This window comes from Zootermopsis nevadensis, unplaced genomic scaffold, assembly GCF_977971745.1.
Source record: "Zootermopsis nevadensis isolate Lab colony 2312 unplaced genomic scaffold, Znev_1.0 Znev_ptg000061l, whole genome shotgun sequence".
NCBI lineage: Eukaryota > Metazoa > Arthropoda > Insecta > Blattodea > Termopsidae > Zootermopsis > Zootermopsis nevadensis.
In genome coordinates this window covers 2140416-2160933 of record NW_028259192.1, presented here as the reverse complement: position 1 = coordinate 2160933, position 20518 = coordinate 2140416, and the positions used below count along the sequence as shown (strand labels likewise).

At 36.4% G+C, this 20518-nt stretch overlaps 1 protein-coding gene across 3 annotated transcripts in view; it reads left to right on the top strand.

Annotated features, from left to right (window-relative positions):
- Mkk4 (dual specificity mitogen-activated protein kinase kinase 4) overlaps nt 1–20518 on the top strand; it is a 27334-nt gene extending 6816 nt beyond the window's left edge. For 2 of the 3 annotated variants that reach the window (XM_022077631.2, XM_087340785.1), the window contains exons 2-11: nt 79–144; nt 5960–6050; nt 7112–7243; nt 7324–7387; nt 7664–7777; nt 7900–8019; nt 8845–8964; nt 10180–10359; nt 10959–11185; nt 13169–20518. In XM_022077631.2, coding sequence (XP_021933323.1) covers nt 79–144; nt 5960–6050; nt 7112–7243; nt 7324–7387; nt 7664–7777; nt 7900–8019; nt 8845–8964; nt 10180–10359; nt 10959–11185; nt 13169–13334 — 1280 coding nt within the window. In that variant the 3' untranslated portion in view covers nt 13335–20518. The remainder of the gene's footprint in view (nt 1–78; nt 145–5959; nt 6051–7111; nt 7244–7323; nt 7388–7663; nt 7778–7899; nt 8020–8844; nt 8965–10179; nt 10360–10958; nt 11186–13168) is intronic. The other variant, XM_022077632.2, reaches the window with a different exon arrangement.

Below are 20518 nucleotides of genomic sequence, written 5' to 3'. Positions count from 1 at the left end.
TGTCTGGCTAATGTAAGTGCCCAATAGGTGATGATACATAGAGGTTTGACCTAATGGTTTGCTCCTTATTGTCCACAGCTATGTCTAGCAGTAGCCTGTACCAAAAACTGGATCTAAGAGCTTCAACAGACACGGACATGTCAGGTTACACAGCCACATTGTTCTTGTGCATGCTGCTCATGTTATGGCAACACTGCTATAAAGAAAATAATTATAATGATTTCCTCTCACATGAGAGATAGCTAGACTGGCAGTATTGATGCTCTTTATTAGTTTTGTGTTGTATAGAAGTGAAAATCACAGCTATGCCTTCAGTTGTGTCGGTATAAAGTAATGGTATCCTTGAAGGTGACTGTCTTCTGGGGTGTTGCACCGTTTAGTGTAGTAGAAGTTCACTTATGTTTTAGAGGTGCTTGCTGCCTCTGTCATCAGAGCAATGAGACTGCATTATGCTGCATCCTAGAAGATGGTCACCTTCATGCTCGCTGTTGTGAGAACCTGAAATCTCGCTAAAGGTGTCCTTTGTATGCACCGTGTTATGAAAGTGTCTGGAGGCATGGTAGTAATACATACTGTACACCTTTTTCAGCTTTAGTAATTGACATTGATGTTGTCCCTGTAAGTACTACGTATCTGTCGAGCATGAAAAAAATATATATAAGTAATGTGTATGGATTTTTTTCACTTTGTAAGTTTCTAGATCACAAGTTAAATCTCTGTCCTACTCTGCTCCACTGAGTAAGGTAGCTCAAACTAGATGGTGACCGGTTTCATTTGTGGAAGACAGGTTTTCAGGGTTAGAGATGGACAGATTTGCTGGGTACTACAAGTTATGATATACACAGAATGATGTCAACGATAAAAGATCTCCAGTGAAATGCATTTATCATATTCAGAAATTAGGAGTTCAGTAAGTGACATTATTATGTTGTATGATTGGCAACGTTGCTGAGGCTTAGTTACGCTGTAGCTCAAGGTCAGATGGTGACATACTGTAAGTGTGGTTTAGCTGTGGTCCTTGTGTGTCAGATGTGTGCTCTACTAGAGGTTTGCACTGAGGGCAGGCAGCGTGCAGTATAGAATTATTTTATTTCCGAAGGAATGGAAGGGGCAGAGATCCGTAAAAAATTGGGTGGCAAGTAGAGACAAAACTATTTGCCACAATGAAGTGTGTATGGGTGGATCAGAGTGTTTAAAATCAGCTGAACCAGTGCTGATCCAGACAGGAAAGGATGCCCATCAACATCCACAGATGAACAAAATATGGAGTGTGCTCAAGCAATGATAATTAGAAACTGTAGAGTAGATACCATGAAGATTGCTGCAAGACTGAGTATTAATGTTGCTTATCCTTGGTGCAAACCTCTAGTGTAAAAACCATCTTTATGCTGCACAAATGGACTACAGCTGAACCACACTTGCAATTTGTCTTCATCCTACCTTGAACTACAGCATGACATGGCCTCAGAAGCGTTACCAATCATGCGATGAAAATATTCCGTTGTTTACCTTGCTTTTTGAATTTCTCTCATATTTAATGAGCATTATTATAGTCTCTTGAATTGAGCTTCTGTATTTAATACTAATAATAATAATTTATATTGGAAGTCCTTTCCCATGTGTCCTGCTGTTATCTATTCATGAAGGCAGTTAAAATTCACAAATTGAAAATTTAGCAGTAGTATCAGACCAAACTCGTCACAATTTTGCACTCTGCATACATTCCATGAATTTTTATTTTTGTGGAAAGTCCTTAGGCTAGAAGATATAGTGCGCACACACACACAGTTATAAAGTGTCCTATTACACACATACACATACAGGTATCCCATAAAGATGTATACACATATTCAATGAATAAAATAAGTACATTTTAATAAACTAAACCATTACATGTGTCAGCATTTGCAAATAGTGAATTTGCAAATCTATTGTAGGTGCTAAAAATGACCACCGTCAGCTTCATGGCACAGTTGACATTGTTGAGCAACTGACTGACGAGCGTCCACCAAAATTGTTGCGCAGGACTGTTCAATTTCTTGCCAGAGCTTTGAAGTGTTGCACGCTTTGTGCTGTACACTGCAATTTGACAATTGTCAGGGATACTCAACAGATCATCTGTGTCCTGTCTATCAGTCTAATCATTAGAAAGGATATTGTGGTGCCATCTGTTAAGTGTGGACTACACTAGGTTCCCCTTGTAAACACAACGCATGGAGATTGATAACAAGGTTAATATTCCGTATTATAATGTGTATGCAACTTTTTTTGAACATTCCCTAATATTAAATCAAGTTTCCTTTTTAAGGAAAGAAATCATGTTGTATGTGTGCCCTTTTGAAATTTTTGACCAATTGACTAATTTTCGCAAAAAATCTTAGCATTGTGCAGTTGGAGGCCACCCCAAGCTTGTGTTTTTTAATTTTTTTCGGTTGGTAATAGCAGCATGGAAGATATCTGACCTTTTGAGCTGTAAGCAACACTAGCATCAGTTAATATAGCGTTCTGATTTTGTGTGTAGTGATAGTTCATTTAAGAAATGCAACTTTTATTGATATACCTTCTTGGAGAATGTAAAATAACATTCTCGTTGTGTGAATATTTTCTTAGATTTCAGTTTGATGGTGATAAGTAATGAACTGTTGGAACTAGGCATTTGAAATTTGGTATTGAGTTCATGAATGGGGCTGCAAGTTTTACATGGCATATTGTTTATAAGTCAGCCATTACAAACATGGTGTCATTGTGAAACTTTGAGGTTATATCTGACAAATTTAACATTGAATCTGTGTATGTAATAAGTTCCTTCTAAAAATATAATAGTATTATTAATAGACACTAGTTATAACAATGATTATAGCTAAATAATAAGGAAAATGTTACCATAGTAGGATTTTATCATATGTCTTTACATGAGCTCAGAATCATTTGCACATGGGCTTAGAATTTACACTTTATTTCATTGCTAGATTATGAACTTATATTATAGTTTGATTGTGTTATTAGTTTATTTTAAGAAAAATTTGGTTGAAGAATGTGACTCCAGAAATTGTTTTCTTTTGTTATTGGAAATTTATATTCATTAGATTGTTATAAATAAGCAGTATCATTGTTTCAGTGTAGTTTATTGTAATAATAATTCAGATAAGGGACATTAAATAGACAGTATAACCAGGTTTTTTATGTTATTTTTCTTAGTTTTGTGTTTCCAGCCATTGCAATTCTTTCCATACAAAGTCCATGTCTTGTGAGAGATTTCTTTTATTCCAGTGGCTGGCAGATGGACTGCAGAATGTGTATCTTCTGTTTTTCACTTTTAAGTTGCATAACTTATTATCATGATTATTTTTATTCGCTAAATATGTAACCAAACAAAAAAGCACATTACAATTAGGTCATTATATGAATTTATAAACAATTTGTGGTAGTTACAGAACATTAAAGGAACTTTAATAAAATTAATTTGGGTTGTACCTTGAGTGGCTTTTTAGCTAGAAAACTTTCTACTTATTTTGTATCTTTACAACTGCTTCTTTTCTGTTGTGCTTGCAGCACACCTGCCATGTTCATCCTCCTTGGTAGTTATTCTTTGTGCCAGTTCGGCTGTTTATGCCAAGATCTTGTTTGTATTTTTAACTCTGTTTTCATTAGGTGTTCTTCATGCTTTACTTTAAGCAAAGAACACCTCATGGGTCTGTCTGTTCATCCATGGCGTCTTTGATCACATTATGACAACAGTGACCTTGAATACTATTGTTTTCTTTGATACTATTGTTGCATTTGATTTTTCCTTGGTTGGTATGCTTGATGCCATTCACCATGACGTGGTACAAAGAAAACCTTTGGAATTTTAATTTCCAATCGTATCTTATATGCGAATGTGTATTGTGCTGTAGGAAGTCTTGTTAATGTTTTATATTATTTTTTAATTGTTGGCAGCCATGGAATTACACTTTGTTAGTGGTGTTGATTTTAGAGTTTCTCTCCATGGTTGCAGAAGTTAGTTGTTTGTGGCTGGCATGTTAATATTGTTTATAGGTTTACAAATTGAATTTTGGATGTGATATCTTGTTGGTAGTCCATTATGTATTACCCAAAGGAAATTGTTCTTGCTGTAATTCTAAATAAGTTTTAGTCATGTGATTAATTGTTGTTTTTAGGTTTTCCTCAATGCCTTTCACACACCCCCTCCCCCAAACTCAAAAGCCATAAATATGCCTTAATATTTTCTTGCTGTTTTTATCATTGTTCATCTCTTCATATCTTTGTTCTCTGCAGTTATTACTGATGCAGAATTAGATACTGTAAGAAAGCATGATCTGATTTATAAATTACACTTATACTGTAAGAATTTTCTAATTTTATGTATAGTAAATGCACTTTCTTAAGTTGTAATTTAGCTACCAGACTTTGCTGTTACTTTCTTCATTGGCTGCAATATACAGCCTGATGGTAAAGTCTCTGCTCCGCTGACAAATCAGAATAGGCACAGTATGGCAACCTGTTTTACTAGCCAGAGTTACGCTGTTTACGCCACACGTTCCTGTTGCACCACATATACATACCAGCACTGAAATATACCGAGCTGCAAAAGTTTACTTTTTCCGGTCGTGACTACAGAAAGTAGATTACCATTACTGGCTGTGTTTTTTTATAACTGTTTCATAAAGTGTCATGGGAAAAGTTTTGTAATTGGGAATTTTAGAAAAAATGTACATGTATATAGGTTACTTTGTGAACAGTGCTAACTGTGCGTAAATTCTGCAGACCACAAATAATTAAATAAAGTAGCTCAAAACAATGACAAATGCGCAGAGATCGTAGTTCATCAGAAGATTTAAGACGAAACAAATATTTGTGCCCGTAGTTCATTAGAAAGCTGAATGAACCATTTTAAAGCCCAGTGGGAACTGTGTGTACCACTTGCTTCAACAGTCAGTAAATGTGCATTTTGTATTAATGAGCTTTGAATGATTCTCAGTGTTAACAGGGTTATTTCATTAAACATCATTAATTAAACTCTTGTACTTTGTAATAGTGAAGTGTTTTCTTTGAGGTATGGACTGAATTATTATATATTATTTAGGGGAACTTCACCTTTAAGGGGTTAATTAAATCCCCAAAGATACGAGGCTCGTCCACAAAGTAAGTTTCCCTGGGGCCGTTTACAGAAACAAAATACAATTTCATGGAAATATTTATTGCAACAGATACAGCAAGTGTCCAGCTATTTTTCAACATATTCGCTACCGGAATTGAGACATTTGTCATACCGTGGGACCAACTTTTGAATACCTGTGTCGTAGAAGTCTGCCGCCTGGGATTGGAACCACTGTGTGACAACCATCTCCGCCTCTCTGTCATTCTCAAAACGCTGACGCTGACCGGACAGGAATTTCTTGAGGTGTAGGAAAAGATGAAAATCACTGGGAGCGAGGTCCGGGCTGTAGGATGAATGATTAAACACCTCCCAGCTGAACTACTGCAGGAGACTTGCTGTCCGTCGAGCAGTGTGCGGCCTAGCGTTATCACTGACCGCACTTCACAGTCGGCGGGAGCTGGAATAAGAACCTCCATCTTCAACAGCTGCAACGATGCTACTGTGAGAACGCGGGAAGTACCGTTAGTGCATGCGCCATGCTACGTCATTGCTCTATCACGTACGCACAGTCGCTTCGCGCAATATAAGGTTTGCTAGCTGTGGGACGAGTGGGAAACTTACTTTGTGGACGCACCTCGTAATATCTTTTAATGGGTAACAGTTCCATAGTCTTCACAACGTTTTGTTTGTAAATGTCATTTCCCTATTTGTTATATAATCTTTTGCGCTTGATACAGCATTGTTAGACAATGTAGGAAAGAAAAACAACAGACGCTTGCGTTGTGACTTGCTCCTAAAAGGTTCTGAATGTGTTAGCCAGTTGGCAGATGTGAATTTGTTATTTGCCATGTGTTACAGCTGAAAGACGGAGGCAACTGAAGCTGAGTTTTACACCTAGTAACTTTACGATTGGAGGCAGTGGAGGTACAGCTTCTTATCAATCTCTGACGTGAGTTGATTACGTATTGATCTGTAATTATAACCCCTTTTCTTATCATGATATAAATGAATGCTTTGTACATTAAGTGGGAAATGAAATATATCTGATAAAATATTGTAGAATTGTGAAATATTAGAATCTATGAATTGTAGATGAATGTGATTAATTTTTAATATTCTGAAGGATGGGTCGTTTTTGACCTTGGCACTAAGTAGGAGTGAGTGGTCAGCATCACATCCTGTCTGTATTTTACCCCTGGCTGAAAGACCTCTGGTGCCCATTAGGTAGGAGGCTGGGTAAGTCCCAGAGCTGGTCTGGATGCAAAGGTTACAAGAAAAATTTGTGACCCCTGCCAGGGATCAATCCCAGGTTGTCTGGTCTGTAGTCAAACACTATACCAATGGTTGAAAATCGGTGTGCCATGAGCTTTTGTCAGGTGTACTGCAAGGCTTTGAATAAAAGAATGATTATATGAAATTAAATATGTAAATTAGAACATAATTGTTGTTAATTGAGTACATTTTAGTACTAAATTAATGCTTAACAAGAAACTTGTGTTTGGAACTTGGAAGCTGAAATTGGTGACAGTGGTAGTAGCATTTCTTGTTGTTGGTGGTATTGCAACAGTGTTTATGAAGATATGTCACCCCACGCTTTGCCGCAGATTAATTTTTATGGGCTCCCTTTCTTGACTGAGTCTGCCAGGAACAATAAATTGCTACGTCTGTGTGTGCAAGATTTTGTGCCGCTGACTGATCTTTCTCAGCTCATTTAATGGTCTAATGCTTAGGTTAATATATCAATTTTAATTAGGCAGACAAAGCAGGTAGCTGAAGATTCTGTGACTTGTGGTGGTGTGGCTCTGTGGACATTATGGCTAACCACGAGTAGAATTTGGTGTTAATTTCCAATGTGTTTAAGATCCATGTTTATAATATTTTCTCATATGTGCCTAGGCGTCACAACTGGTGTCTTTCCGTCAGATATCCTTTTGTATTTCCTATGCCTGTCATGCATGCTACATGTTGATTTACAGAAATAATCCCATTGGCCTTACTTTTGTATTTCAGGTGTAGGCAATTACAACCTTCCTCTAACTCAACTCATGACGAGCAGCTCAACTCAAGCCCGGTTCGGATGAAGACAGTGTGTCCACCTCGCATCCGCCCGTTTAATCCTGATTCTGTACCTGACAAATCACGGTGTGTACTTTGTTTGACTGTGCCCATTAGGAGTGTGCTCTCGTTCATGATTTATTTTATTTAATTTTTTTACGTTACAGAGACAGGTTACGAATGTGCCAGAGCATGCAGTCTACAGGCAAGTTGCAAGTGTCGCCAGAATCGGTAAGTCGATCAACGTGTGGCATATCCGCGTAAAATACACTATGTTACAACTGAAAATAAATGGGGTCATGTTATCCCACTCAGTAAGGAACAGTTTGTAGGTTGGATGAATGCATCGTAATTGTTTGTAAATATTTATGGAATAAAGTTGTGGTAGTTAGTAATGGAAAGTGGTTGCTATTCATAGGTAGACTGAGATATGGGGTAAGGTGATTAAAATGAAATAAATGTGGATGTTCTTTAATTTATTATATTACTAATTGATATTCTGTATAGATTTATGACTTCACATCAGATGACCTCCAAGACTTGGGTGAAATAGGAAGAGGAGCATTTGGAACTGTTAACAAGATGGTACATAGGCGGAGTAATACTGTTATGGCTGTTAAGGTAAGGATGGAACTTTGCTAATTTTTGTGTCACTAATAAGTCACTATTAAGGGCCTATCCTGTGAACCAGCCAACGAATGTCATAGGACAGAATGCATAAAGTGTTGTAAATTTCTTTACAGAGGATTCGGTCAACAGTTGATGAGAAAGAACAGAAACAGCTGTTAATGGACTTGGAAGTTGTTATGAAATCAAATGAATGTCCTTGTATTGTCCAGTTTTATGGTGCCCTCTTCAAGGAGGTATGTTAATGTAATCATCCCGTTTAACATATGTTGCATATTTCATAAAGGAACTAAATATATGAGGTGTGACAATTAAAGCTCCTAAAAATTACCCTGTAAAAGCTGTATTTATTTAATTACATACACTACAGGTTGCTGTTACCCTCAGAGTAGTCTCCTTACACACCATTACAGTTAGTAAATTGGTGTTTCCACTGCTTGAAACATTTCTTGAACTCCTCTTCTTGAATGCCGTTTGCATGCTCCTGAATGTTGACAATGTCTGAAAATTTATGGCCCTTCAAAGTGGTTTTCGGTCTTTTTATATTTGCCCAAATATAGCCCATTTTTCTGTAGTCTGTCTTTGTTTTATCAGGTGTCCATATTGCTTCCAAGCATGTGCAGGGTTGGTGCACCGTGACTTTTCCCACGCACTTCCCAAAATGCTGCTCAAACTGATTGTGGCATTTCTCCTTTGATTCTGATAACCTCTGCGGATGATTTTTGTTGGCATGCAGGTTATTCTTCCAGGTTTTCCTCACTGACTAATACGGCTCTCCCTTATTAACTGCCCTTACCTTTTTTTGGTGTGTAATGTGACACTTGACATTATTGCCAAATATTCTAATATTGTAGTAAGATGGCTGTCATCTGAGACAATGTAACATGTAGTCTGGTATATGTTAACGAAGTAAACTTCTGCCATCTAGGATTTCACATTTCAATGCATTTTATTTTGACTGTATTGGGGATTAAAATTTGGTGTGAATTTTGTAAAATCTGTATTTTTTTGTGGATGTTTTGTCCCTTTAATAGTGATTATTTGTTCCTTTTTTTGTACAGGGAGACTGTTGGATATGTATGGAGCTCATGGATACATCCTTAGATAAATTTTATAAGTTTATCTATGAGAAATTACAAGAGAGGATACCTGAAAGTATATTAGGAAAGATTACAGTAGCCGTAAGTAAATTAAATATATTAAATGGCACTTGAACTGTTGTGGAAATGATACATGTTACTTATATAGCTTAATAAAGCGAGGACTCGCAAGGGCATTATTATAGTCATATCTTCGACGGTGGCTTATAGAATTCAGATGTGTTTGTTTTCCATTAACACTGTAATGCATGTATTCTTTTACAGACGCATTTGTCATAGCATGCTGTCGTCAGTGTCGCATTATGCTTTATCATGACATGTTTTGTCATTGTCAATATAATTACAACTTTTGCGGTTTATATTATATTAATAATATATAGGAACATTAAAATTATATCAAAAAGTGTGCTATTACTGTATTTATTCAAATACCATATGCCCTTTTATTCATTATTTGCTAAAAAAAATATTGAATGCCTTCATATTCAACGATTTGAATTGAGTAGCACAGCGCTACAGAAAGGAATGTACAAGATACACCATTAGCCTTTGGCTACATCAATGATGCAAGCTGTGACTGTAGGTTTGAAAGAATTGATGTGCTACTGTCGATTAATGATAAATGTCTTTCTTTCGATGTACAAATTACTGAAAACGCATGAAAATATGGCAGCTGCACCAGAACAATACACACTACGGAACATACCCACTGAAAGTGAAAGTTCATTGTTTTACAATGCTTTGCTGAAATGAATACTGAAGAAGTCGGTGAATTGGTTCATGTGATGAACCACTGGACTGCCACGCATGTCTGTTAATCCAGAGGTGCTTTTTTTTCTGAATGTAGTCCTGTGCAGATTATTGCACATGGACACTGTAAGTGGTTGCTAGTAAAGCTGAGTTGTTTGGAAGTTTTCACCACTGCACCGGAAGCAACGATTCACGTAATGCTGAGGCAGAAAAAGTTGACTCGTATTTTCATACATAATGAGTTCACATGATACTTGTTAATAAATTGTGACAGTTTGACATTAATGTTTAAGCCAGATTTTATATTTTGATTTTGGGAAATTTAAATATTTGGTTTATTATATTTCTTCCGATTTATTCGACAAGCTTTCACTGTGCTTTGCTAGGATCATTGTTTTTACATTGTGAGTGCTACTGATAGATGTAATTTTTTTGGGTTATGTTGTAGTAATGTGAGCTGTCGAAGGTGTGAATTTACTTTGTTAATCTGTATGATGTGATAACACATTGGTATACATGGCAATTTAGTGTTTCAATTGCTTGCAGACTGTGAAGGCACTGAACTACTTGAAGGAAGAACTGAAGATCATTCACCGAGATGTGAAACCAAGCAACATTCTGTTGGACAAACGAGGCAACATCAAGCTGTGTGACTTTGGTATCTCTGGCCAGCTAGTGGATAGCATAGCTCGCACTCGCGATGCTGGCTGCCGTCCATATATGGCTGTAAGTAACTTCTGAAATGAAGATTTGAAAATCGGTAGGATGTAATACGATTGTCATATTGTTTTTATTGCTGTCAGTGGAACTGAAATGAAGGATATGGTAATGATGTTGTTTTGGGTTTTTGCCCCATGTAGACTTGTTGGTAGATACCAGCATTTTCGAGAAACAGGGCTTGAACTTGGCACCGTGGGATTTGACACTAAATGTGAAATTTAATTTATAACTACAGATTTCCCCCCTAAAAATTCCTTTTTGCAGAAAATTGTCCTAATACATCAAGAATTTAAAGTAATAATTATTTTACAAGGTTATATGAAGTGCATAAAAAAATTGCTGTGAAATTATCCCCTAATATATAGAGACTTTGTGCACAAAAGTGCAATAAGTAATGTCTTTGGGATTTAGAGCAGTTCTCACTGAACAAAAATGGTATGAGATTTCTAGCATGGCTTGCCCTTATATGTGTAAAGAAGAAATCAATGAAAATTGATGAGATTTTGAAACTTTTCTTGAAAGAATTGTAGCCATTTATCACACATGAGTTAGGTATTTTGTGATAGTTTGTCTCTGCATCTTGCATGTTGTTCCGACTGTTTCAGCCTGAGAGGATAGACCCACAGCGAGCACGTGGCTATGATGTTCGCTCTGATGTGTGGTCTCTGGGGATCACCCTTATGGAAGTGGCAACAGGACACTTTCCGTACCCAAAGTGGAATTCGGTATTTGAGCAGCTGTTTCAGGTCGTGCAGGGAGATCCTCCACGACTTTCTCCAAATGAAAATGGAAACCATTTCAGTACTGAATTTGTTAACTTTGTGAATACTTGGTGAGTTTTTTTCAATACTGATTTATTTCAGTTCTCTGTTGTCTGCATGTCATGCCTACTTTCTCAGGTTAGCGACCAAGAGTGGAAAACACGTTGGTATCTGGGCAGAGACATCTAATTCTCCGTAATCTTTATTGTCAGTGTCTACAAGTGAACTTTCTTGGTAAGGCAGAACCATGTTGATTGTGTTCTGGTATTCCACGAGCTTGTCTGTTGGCATTGCATCATGGCTTATGTTTGGTCCAGCTGGCCATGTGCTGGAAGCCATGTAATATGGGAGTTTTTCTCCCCTATCCCTGTAGAATAAATGTTAATGTGTGATTAGTTGAAAATACTAAATATATTTAAATTTATTGTAACAAGGAATAAATCACGAATTATTTTGATGGAACAATTAAAAATGAATATATTCATATTTATGACTTATTCTTATGAAGAAGAAAAAATGGAGATCAAATTAATGGCATTTCAAGATTGCGAATGTTGTATTTGTGATTCAGCAGTTTTGTGTTCATGTAGGAAAATACATTGCTTGTCAGCTCTGTTGGAATTTGGACATAAATGCAATTAGAAGTTGTCTGTTGTGGTGCTATTAGTCTGGTAGGAGTTAATGTTTCAGAAGTCCTTGCTGCCTCTTTCATCAAGGTGATTAATCAGTGTAGTTTCTATACATATACAGTGATTTTTTATTTTAAAAATCAAAGTGTGATTTTGCATTTATTTTTTGCTATGGGGTATTGTAAAACAAATGATAAGTTTCAGGCAGAACTCGAGCCTAATTTGTTTCTCAGACTTCACATCATACAAATAAGTTGTTGTTAAACGTTCTTTGCACAAAGTGCATAGGAAGAATGCATTGTGGGTTGGTTGTGTTTATCTGTCCAGTTGATTCAACTCAAGAACCACTGGGTGGTTTTGGATGAAATTTGATGTGGAGGTCGTGCTATTCTGCACGACCTCAGATCATACTTTTGAATGTTACTACGAGCAGTGATGACAAAATGACAGATGATGCATTGAGGTGTTGCAATCTAGTGGCCAAAGTGGGAACTATTATACAAAACAGATATAATGCCTCTAAATGCTCGTTGCAAAGAACACTTGAGGATATTATGTGTATTCAAGTATGGACTGTACTTTCTCAGCTTGTTACTAGGGGCTGTACCCCTGTGGGGGCACCTCTGCTTCTTCCCTTCTGTTCTTTCTGTCTCTCCATGCCTGCATCTTGTCCTTTTATTTTTGCTTATTTTTGAATTAAAGGATGAAATAATGAGGGAAATGAACAGAAAATAGGAAGATAGCTGTCTGTCGTCTGGTAGAAGTTTACCAGCATTTCTGAGTTGCTGCTATTTCCATCAGCAGGGCACCCTGGTGATGGAGGCAACAAGCACCTCTGGAAAATCTAAACCTGCCAGAATACTTGGCACAACAACCCAAAAGACCGCCATCTTCATACTTGTTGCTGTGAGAGCCTCAAATCTCTTGAACAGAAAATATGTTTCAAGAAGAGTTAATGCATTGGCTTATTACGTCAGCATTGGTCATTGGAAGCTGTCTGAACAAATTTAAGCTTACCTCTTCAGAACTTCTAGGTCTGGAAACCTTTTCTAATCAGTTGTCTACTCTTTCATACCATGACGCTGCTAGCATGAATATAATAAAAGTAAAATATTTACCAACAACCTTTAACTTGTATGTCCGTTATGGTAAAGCAGATGTACTTTTTAATATAACTGGCATTTGTGAAAGTTTGTTGATCCCTGTTTAACTTATTGTATTCTTTCCTGGAATCCCAGTTCCCATTGGATAATATTGTTGTACCCCAGAACCAGTGTGAACAATAATCTGTCTTCCAGGATGTGTAATAATATGGACTTTAAATTAGGCAAAGTATTATCCAGTTGTAAAGTTAATGAATTTCTGCTTCAGTTTATCTTTTGGGTTGTTGATTTGTGTTTTGAGTTAATTGTTATGATGTTGTAGCCTGATCAAGGAGGAAACGCAAAGACCCAAGTACAACAAACTTCTTGAAGACAGATTCATTCGTTCAAGTGATGAGGCGAACGTGGATGTGGCGCAGTACGTCAGTGATGTCCTGGACCTGATGGCCAATAATGGAGCTACGGCATTCACCATGAACCAACCTTGATTATGCTTGTCTAATGTTGTTAACGTTGAGGTTTGGCGGATTCATTACCTACAGCCCGACTTGTTTCCCATCCACGCAGAACAGGTCAGAACATCCTTAAGGGTGGCCGTGTACTATGAAACTTTTACTGTCCTCTGCGTATTTCGATTGTTCAGTATAGTGGGAGTGTCACCTTTCACTTTAGTTGTATAGAAATGTTTTGTTTATGAAGTTAACCAAAGCATTTCCGTGATGAGTGTGGTGATATGAGGGCACTAGTCAGCACAGACGATCAGCATGCAGTACTCTGTACATTTCCTCTCCATTGCTTTTCTTGACTGATAACTGTAGAATTCATTGGTTTTTTTCCATTGACTTATTGCAGTGGGGGAAAGTGGTAAATTCTGAATATGTTATGACTGGGGTTTCTATGTCATTTGATTTATCAGTCATTTCAGTAGCAGATGCAGGATATGCCTTAAAATAGACTGTATCGCCATAGCAACAGTTTGACATTTGCCTGTCGACTGTCATCAATCCAGTTACTTCATAGAAATGTATTATGCTGTTATTGAAAATCAAATTACAAGTTTTCCATTTTTTTTTTGTGTATATAATAAATTGAAGGAACACAACATGTTTTAGGTTATAAGTAACTATCCAATATGTTTGAGCTATAACTTGATACGATAGAATATGGCGAGCCCCTTTGCCCTTGAAACTTCATTAGTATTACTGCAAATGAGTTGCAGTATTTGAGGTCATTATGTTGTCACGTGGGTTGTTGCACGATGTAGCCTTCTGGTCATATTCCAACATTTGAGAGGCAGAGAAGACTACGAAGTGCAGCAAACTGGAAGACAACTAACTGAAGAATTATCAGCTGGTTTTTCTGCAAAAATCATGTAGTGCTGTACATACTGATTATACATAAGACCTAGGAAAATATCCACAAGTCCACAGTTATCAGTAATTAAACTACTCCTTTTTGACTGAAAATGTAGGATTATGTTTTTCATGACGAATTCTATGAGCTTTGAACATAAATTTTTAAAGTCAAATATGTATGAAGAATTGAATATTAATAGTGCAATTTGTCTTTGTCCCTGGCTCTATTATGTGGTGATCATGTTTTTAATCATTATTACATTGTGTTGGGGCAGAGCACATAAGGGAACACATTAATATTGTGTATCCTGGAATCCTTCCAAATATTGCACTGAAACTAGAGGTAAAAATACTAGTTACCTTAAATGTATGTAAAATTTTAGTACGTTTTCAAAGGAGCAGGAAATATACTAATTATTGAATACAACATAAACTATACTCTTATGTAAATTCTCATTAGTGGCACTGTAGATGATTTGAGATGGAAAGCTTAGTTCAGTGAATGTTTGGTTGATTTGTAATGAGCGTGAGACATACAGCGATGTCTCATTTTGTTTATAGGTTGCATTGGCATTGCTTGATTTCCTAATTTCTTCTGCTGTTGATGTATGTTTCTATAGCTAATAGAATCATTGGCTACAGTGGGTTCTGTTAATTGAAATCTTACTCATTTGAATAGTTTGAAATTGATACAGTATGTCTTCAAAAGTTTTGTCACCTTTTGTATGTCGGTAGGAAGATTATTACCATCGAGTATCAGAATTGTGACCTCTTTGCACGTTCCTGTTACATGGACTGGATGATTGGGTTTCCATTCCTTGCAGGGAATCATCACATCCAGAAAGAATATTCACTTTTCCCACGAGAAAGCAACCAATGCACTGACCACTCACCTCCGTTTTGTGCCAAAGTCTAGAATGCACGACCTTCATCTCCAAATCAGAGTTTGTATGGATATTTTAAATGTGAAAATGTATTGATATGCATGTTGCACTGACCTTGTATCAAATTATTTACACAAATTAGGAAATGTATGCATAGCAAAACAGTGGCACATTCAACAGAATTTGACCTTTGATTTTTGTGAAGGCTCTGTTGACCCGAGAGTTCTCTGGGGTCATTGACTTATGCATGGGAGGGGTGCCTGTTTCAGTGATGTTATCATCATGGAAGATATCCCCATTTGTGGGACTGGCTGGTGATTCCCCAGGTAACCATGGTTACCAAGATAGTTTTGGAATTCCACCTCCCCACTTTCTTCTGTATGTGGAAACACATGTAGGGCTTATGTAAAGTGCCCATTATTGTTGTCCATTTTAACCAGAATTGGTAATGTGTTGACAAATGTTCAGTAAAACTTCAAATATAAAGTTATATGAAAATCTTTTAAGCCATTCCAGAGTTATTATGTGTGGGCAGAGGGGAGGACAGGGTGAAGATAATTGACACATTTTTAAACTTTTAGTTGCAAGTGCTCATAAAAGTATAATTGTATTTATAAAATTTATTTAATTTACATTTCAGCATCGACAACCAAAATAGTAATTTGCTTTTGCATGAGAATGTCAATCTAGAGTCACATGATATATCTAGATATGTGTGAAAATTTTTCACAATTTTTTTGGTTTCATCATGGGAGCACTTTTGTCTCCATGAAAATTACAAATGTACATTTACCACCGTAGGATTTGTGGTGCCGAAGTATTTAATCATAATAATTTTGCAGGGATGCAGATTTGAAGACCTCTGTTCTCAGTGCCATTCTGCACTTCAATGTTTCATCTCCCTGGAAATCCAATTTATCTCCATATTTACAATTTTACTGCTGTTTTTCATAACCTTTCACCTTCTGTTCTCATTATACATCCAAATTGCATTTATTTGTTGTTTAATACTACCAATATTTCCTTGTTGAATGTGCAGAGAGGATCATTCTTTTACTTGCAGCCTATTCATAGACACTGGACATTGGGCAACTTCTCTCAGATCCGATAGTAACATGCTGGTAAATAATCTATTCACACTTGAAAAATATTTTCAATAAAACCATATAACCTGATATTGCAGTTGCTGCTGAAAGCAGTGTCCACAATCATCCAAGTACGTTTCACATTAATGTAAGAAATTCTGTGAACATCTTTTGTCCTCTCTCTGTGATGAACAGAATAACATTCTGGATCTTGATCTCCAAGCACATGGATTGTTTCTGTAGACATTTTCTTTCAAGTTATTGCACAGATGAAAATGACACACATTTAGATTCAGGGAACATTATGACCATGGTCCTCTGCTGATCATTTGAAAAACAGTATGCAGAAAGGTTGCTTTAAAGACATCAATTTCTAGTAAGAATCAACAAAGCGTCTTATTTTGGACTCTATTCAAGTCTTGTTTCGATTTTTTTAAGAGTTTCTGGTGTCATCACAACTTTTCGTTGGTGTTTGTTTCTATGAACAGTGGAGTTGGTTTCAGGCCACTTTTTCTACAACGGCAGATTGTTTTATTAGCACGAGTTACCACGTGTGGCTCACCAACTGACATAGTGACTTCTTGTAAGTATGGGTATCTTTTTCTCTTAACAGAATAAAGCTCCTTGTGCCAATTGTAATTTTTGTCGTGTACTAAAAGAAATAATTGGATTCTAATTCACTCTCTGTGTAATTTGCAGCTAAAACAGTCTGGGCATTGAATTGTCGCGTATTTAAGACCAGCATTCAAAGGACTGGCTTATTCATATTGTAGTGATACTATGATCATAGTAGCTTGATTAGTCAAGTTTGGAAACTAGAAACTTACAAGTAAATGCTGTAATGTCTTCAACCATAGATTTAAGCCAGTAAAATACAGCCATCTTCACCAGAGAGATGGAAAATTAATGCCATTGCAGTTTGTAACCATAACCTATATTAGGGCTTTAAGAAACTCCTAATTGTGATATGAAAACTCTCTCAGGCGAAAGGAAATAAATTGTATTGTTTCACTGAAAATGTATTCCGGAATGGAACTTGGTGTTTCTGGATTGGGTTTAAGGATGCCAGTTGAGTATAACATGAACACAGCTTGTTTTATTTTCTCTCCACATATTCTAGCTTTTCTTGATGTTCTGGGTTAACTATAGCAGCGGTTGGATACTGCGGTCCCTTGTTTTCATCACATAGTTCAGCATTGCACTGAATGATATAGATTCTGCGCATGTTGGTGTTCAGAACTGATGTGGCTCTCTGTCTGTACTGAAGGGTTATTGAAACATTACCATTTTGGAACATTTTGTAATAATAACACATTTTAAAAAGGTTGAAGTCATGTGTGACGTTACGGAGTTATGTGGCCATCTTAATCATGGACGGGCCTTACAGATGAATGTGTGTTGGTTGATACTTCTCTACATTCCTGAAAGCAAACAGCCTGTGGACATAATTGTACTGTTTCTGCTTGATCTTATTTCAGTGCTACATTTGAAGACAGGATAGATCCTTGCAAATGTAGTGGTGGCATTTGTTGTAATAAGTTATATTTCCTAGACCTTCAGCACATTCACTGTTACCAACAACAGTACACGTCCCTAGCATCATTGATAGTTCGCATTACCAGAACTAGTTATCAAAACATTAAATAGTTTCTCCTTTAAATATCCTTCGGTGGCCACACAACATTCAGAGATCATTTTACTGGCTCTGGGAAGTTCAAATTGTATTTTTGTTATATACTGTTTTTTTTAATAATTTACTCATGGTTATTTTTTGTTGTGAAATTAATGAACTAAATAGCTCCGTGAATTTCCTTCATTCCATTCTAACATGTGAAAGATGACATCAGTAAAAAAATTTTATCTGAAAATCTTAAAATTGCAAATTTAATGTCAGATTTGAATTGAGAAAGAAATTGAGCGGGAAAAATGGGAAAACATTGTATTTGTCATTCTCTGTCATTGATACATGTCATTTGATATGTGGTGTGGATTTTCAGCAATGAAAATTCAGTAGACGAGATGCTGTGATGAGCATGGTGTGAATTTTGAGCTTGTAAATGCCCAAATAGTTTATATAAAAATGTATCTTTGTTACCATTTAACCCTGTACAGAGCCTACCCAGTGTTTCGGATAAAACATCTCACTTTATGGATTGGTCATGCAGACTGTGATGGTTTTCATGATGGGCTATAATTATGAATCCTTGCATTTTTTATCTTAAAAAGTTTGGTATAAGTGTGAATGAATTTAGAAATGAGATGTGGTGTATTTGACAGAAGTGTTTTGTTTCTCAGTCAAAAAACCTTGCCTTGTTCTGTTTAGCAATGGCTGCTTGGTCCACAAAATTTAAACTGCAATTTGAATATCTGGCAGTGAATGTGTTAGAATATAAAAATATTAAATATTTTCTTATATTGTGACATTATGCCGAGATATTTTCTGAAAGGCTGCTTTTTGCCTGTTCTTTTTGATCTCCTGATATCATTCCATTAGATTTGAGATGTGGAGTATGTGATAGGATGTTTTATAATGAGTGAACATTTCATGGAGTGCAAAATATACTCTGTGCCAATGTGTCCATTTTGTTTGTCAAGATGGCGTGTCATAACATCAGAGAATCCATAGTTCCACTGTGTCTGAGAGTAGCTTCATGTCTAGGAACCCAAGACACTATTTGGTAAATTTTATGAACATTTTTAATAATTTGAGGCTAGTTTAAGATTAAATATTATTTTTAATGAATATGGCTGTCTGCGTTGTAGCACCATGTAGTCAGATAGAACTTTGCCAGTGTTTCAGAGGTCCTTGCTGCCTCCATCATCAGTGATGTTGGAGGCATGGTGCTACAACCCAGAAGACGGCCATCTTCATGCTTATCACTGTGAGAACCTCAAATCCTACTTGTTATTTTTAAATACTGTATTCAGATAAACTTTACATTTTACTTTACATATTGGTTGTGCATGGTGATGTGTGAATATCAAAATTGTTTAACCCATTTATGCCCAGTGGTAACTGTGTGTACTGACTGCTTTAACAGTCAGTAACTCTACATTTTGTATTCATGAGTTTCATATGATTCTCATTGTAAATGGGATTATTTCCTTAAACAGCATTAGTAAGTTGATCTTTGTAATGCAGTAGGGTTATGTTTTGTCTGAAGTATGGACTGAATTCTTAAATATTATTCGGAAGAGTGTTGGCTTTAAAGGATTGATTCAAGCAGAAACCTTGCTTAAAATATTTCTTCAAAGTTTATTTGTACTTTTATCTCTTAAATCTGTGAAAGTGTTCTGTCACCACTGTAAGCTTTTTAGCCGTTTTGTCTAAATTGGCTCTACACTTGAATATAAATGTAGCTACCATAAAATGTATATCTTATTGGGTTCTGCAAATTTAATCTGAAACATTTCTTATGTGGTGAATTCTTAAAAATTAATTCATACAGCCAACTAAAATGGCAGGTTTGAATGCATCATTCTTGTTTCTGCATATTGAAATAAGGAGTCTCAAGAAGATGTGATATTTTTTTAGTTGTTCAAATTGACCAGTATGGAACAGAGTATAATATTTTCCTTCCAAGTCCTGTGTCATATCATCAAATAAGCGGACCTCAAGGGGTTCAGTGCAACATGATATTTTGTGGCACTCTATCTACTAAATCTGGTTTTTCATGGGTTCTCTTATGCAGTAATTATATTCTAGTTTTGCCCAGTTTCTGCGTGCTATTTGTTCTACCGGTGATCCTTATCTTCTGCACCAGCGTCGTACTTTAAAGATTATTTTGTCTTGAAGCAGTCCTGTGTCGTCTGTATCAGATACTTCAAGTGCATTGCTGTTACACAGAGTTGGTATGTTAAAAGGAACCTTAGTTTTAGGGGTCTCATTGATATGAGTAAATTGTACAGCATTATTTATTTTTCTACTGTGAATTTGCTCTGTTTATGTAATTTTTCTGTCCTTGGTGTTTTGTTTTAGTGTGTGGTTCCCTCAGTATTCGTCATGGTTAAAATAAAATTGTGCTCACGAAAGAGTTTGGGAAACACTGTTCTAAAATGTTTATAAAACAGGTAGACAGAAAGCTACTCAGAGTATTAAGAGATTAAGTTTCTGATGCCATCTGGAATCCACTGAAATAATTTGTTGGCAAAAGTCTTGAATATATTCTTGTGGGCAGTACCATGTTTCTGCATCGTGCACTGTATTGTATTCCAGTGGGTTGACAGAAAATCCTCTGCCACTCAGATTAAATAAGGATACCAAAGCTTACTGTAAACTACAGCCATAGAGTTCAGTGTTTGGTTAATTATGTCAGTATTTCAATAAAGCATTTGTCATTGGCTAGTA